This window comes from Cherax quadricarinatus, chromosome 15 (assembly GCF_038502225.1).
Source record: "Cherax quadricarinatus isolate ZL_2023a chromosome 15, ASM3850222v1, whole genome shotgun sequence".
Classification (NCBI taxonomy): Eukaryota; Metazoa; Arthropoda; class Malacostraca; order Decapoda; family Parastacidae; genus Cherax; species Cherax quadricarinatus.
The window spans coordinates 10,488,316-10,489,603 of record NC_091306.1 but is presented as its reverse complement, the minus strand read 5'-3'; the positions used below and the strand labels follow the sequence as shown (position 1 = coordinate 10,489,603).

Here is a 1,288-nt window from a genome sequence, read left to right as displayed (position 1 = left end):
ATAAAGATATTATTATATTTTCTCAGCACTTTTTATTCCCCTCCCGAATACTCTTTAGTCCTTCCAAATGCTCGTTAATCCCCTTCCCAACATTCTTTAGTCCAGCCCCTCCAAAACACTATCTGCTTCCCTCCCAACACTAGTTCCTTCCCAAGTACTCTTTTTCCCCTCGCGAACTCTATATTCCCCTCCTAATATTTTTTTAGTTTTTCCCCTAACACTCCTGTCCGGTACTTCCCATAACACTCCTGCCAATACCCTTCCTCCCCCGGTCTCCAACACTCCCTTACCGTACCTTCCCTATACTTCCTCACCATCCCCTCCCCAACACTCCCTCCCTACCGGCGAGATGAGTGAGGAGAGGGAGAGAGGGAGGAGAGTCGAGCAGTTTGCTGGAGGACTGCGTGTGGTGAGGATCGACCCTCGGGGCCGCACGCCAGTGTCACGTTGAGGGGGATACTGAAGTGTCTGCTGCGCCAGTGTTGGTGTTCTTGTACGTTCTGTTGTTCTCAGTAGTGCTCATGCTTGTAGTAGATGATAGCTAAGTACAGCAGCATCAACCTTTTCCCCAGAACCTCACACCAAGAGGATAAAGTGAAAGATTGTTTTGTTTTGGCTCTGCCTGCTACAGCCTCACACCAGCAAACAGTAAGCAAGCGGCCGACACGGATTTACCTTCCTAACGTTCAGAGAAATACGAGAAGACGTGGGGAATAAAGATGGGGTGTACAATGTCAGCCGAGGAACAGGAAGCAAAAAGAAGGAACAAGAATATAGAGAAGAAGATGAAGGCGGAAGCTAACGAAGCTGCCAAGGATGTTAAGCTCCTCCTGCTAGGTAAGTAGACCAGTCCTCCAAAGATTAAATTTCTAAACAGGATCAAATTTTAAGAAGGTCTGGACACACTATAACGGGATGGGTTGTGAATTCATTTTGTTTTTGAGATAATGTAGCTTGGTTGTATTACGATTATACCTTTGGTAATAGTTTAACCATACCGAAGATTAGGTAGTATTATACCACATGGAATAATAGGTTTCCGAAGCCTAGGAATTTAACGTTTAATGTAAAGACAGAGTTGAGGTTGAGGTTCGTGTATACAGATAAATAAAAAAAATTGGTCACCCCCACTAAAAACTCAACACACGTTCACCAACGCGTTGGTACTGTAATACTGTATTGACGTTTGTGACCCTTTTAAAGTGCCATTATGTCAGAAGTCACTAAAATTGCATAATTTTCCTGTTATATATATATATATATATATATATATATATATATATATATA

General features: G+C 42.9%; 1 protein-coding gene across 1 annotated transcript in view; it reads left to right on the top strand.

Moving 5' to 3' along the window:
• Positions 1-384: 384 nt before the first annotated feature.
• The window catches only part of Galphao (G protein alpha o subunit), a 705,635-nt gene continuing 704,731 nt past the window's right edge, over positions 385-1,288 (top strand). The window contains exon 1 of the mRNA XM_070085137.1: positions 385-837. Coding sequence (XP_069941238.1) covers positions 720-837 — 118 coding nt within the window. The 5' untranslated portion in view covers positions 385-719. The remainder of the gene's footprint in view (positions 838-1,288) is intronic.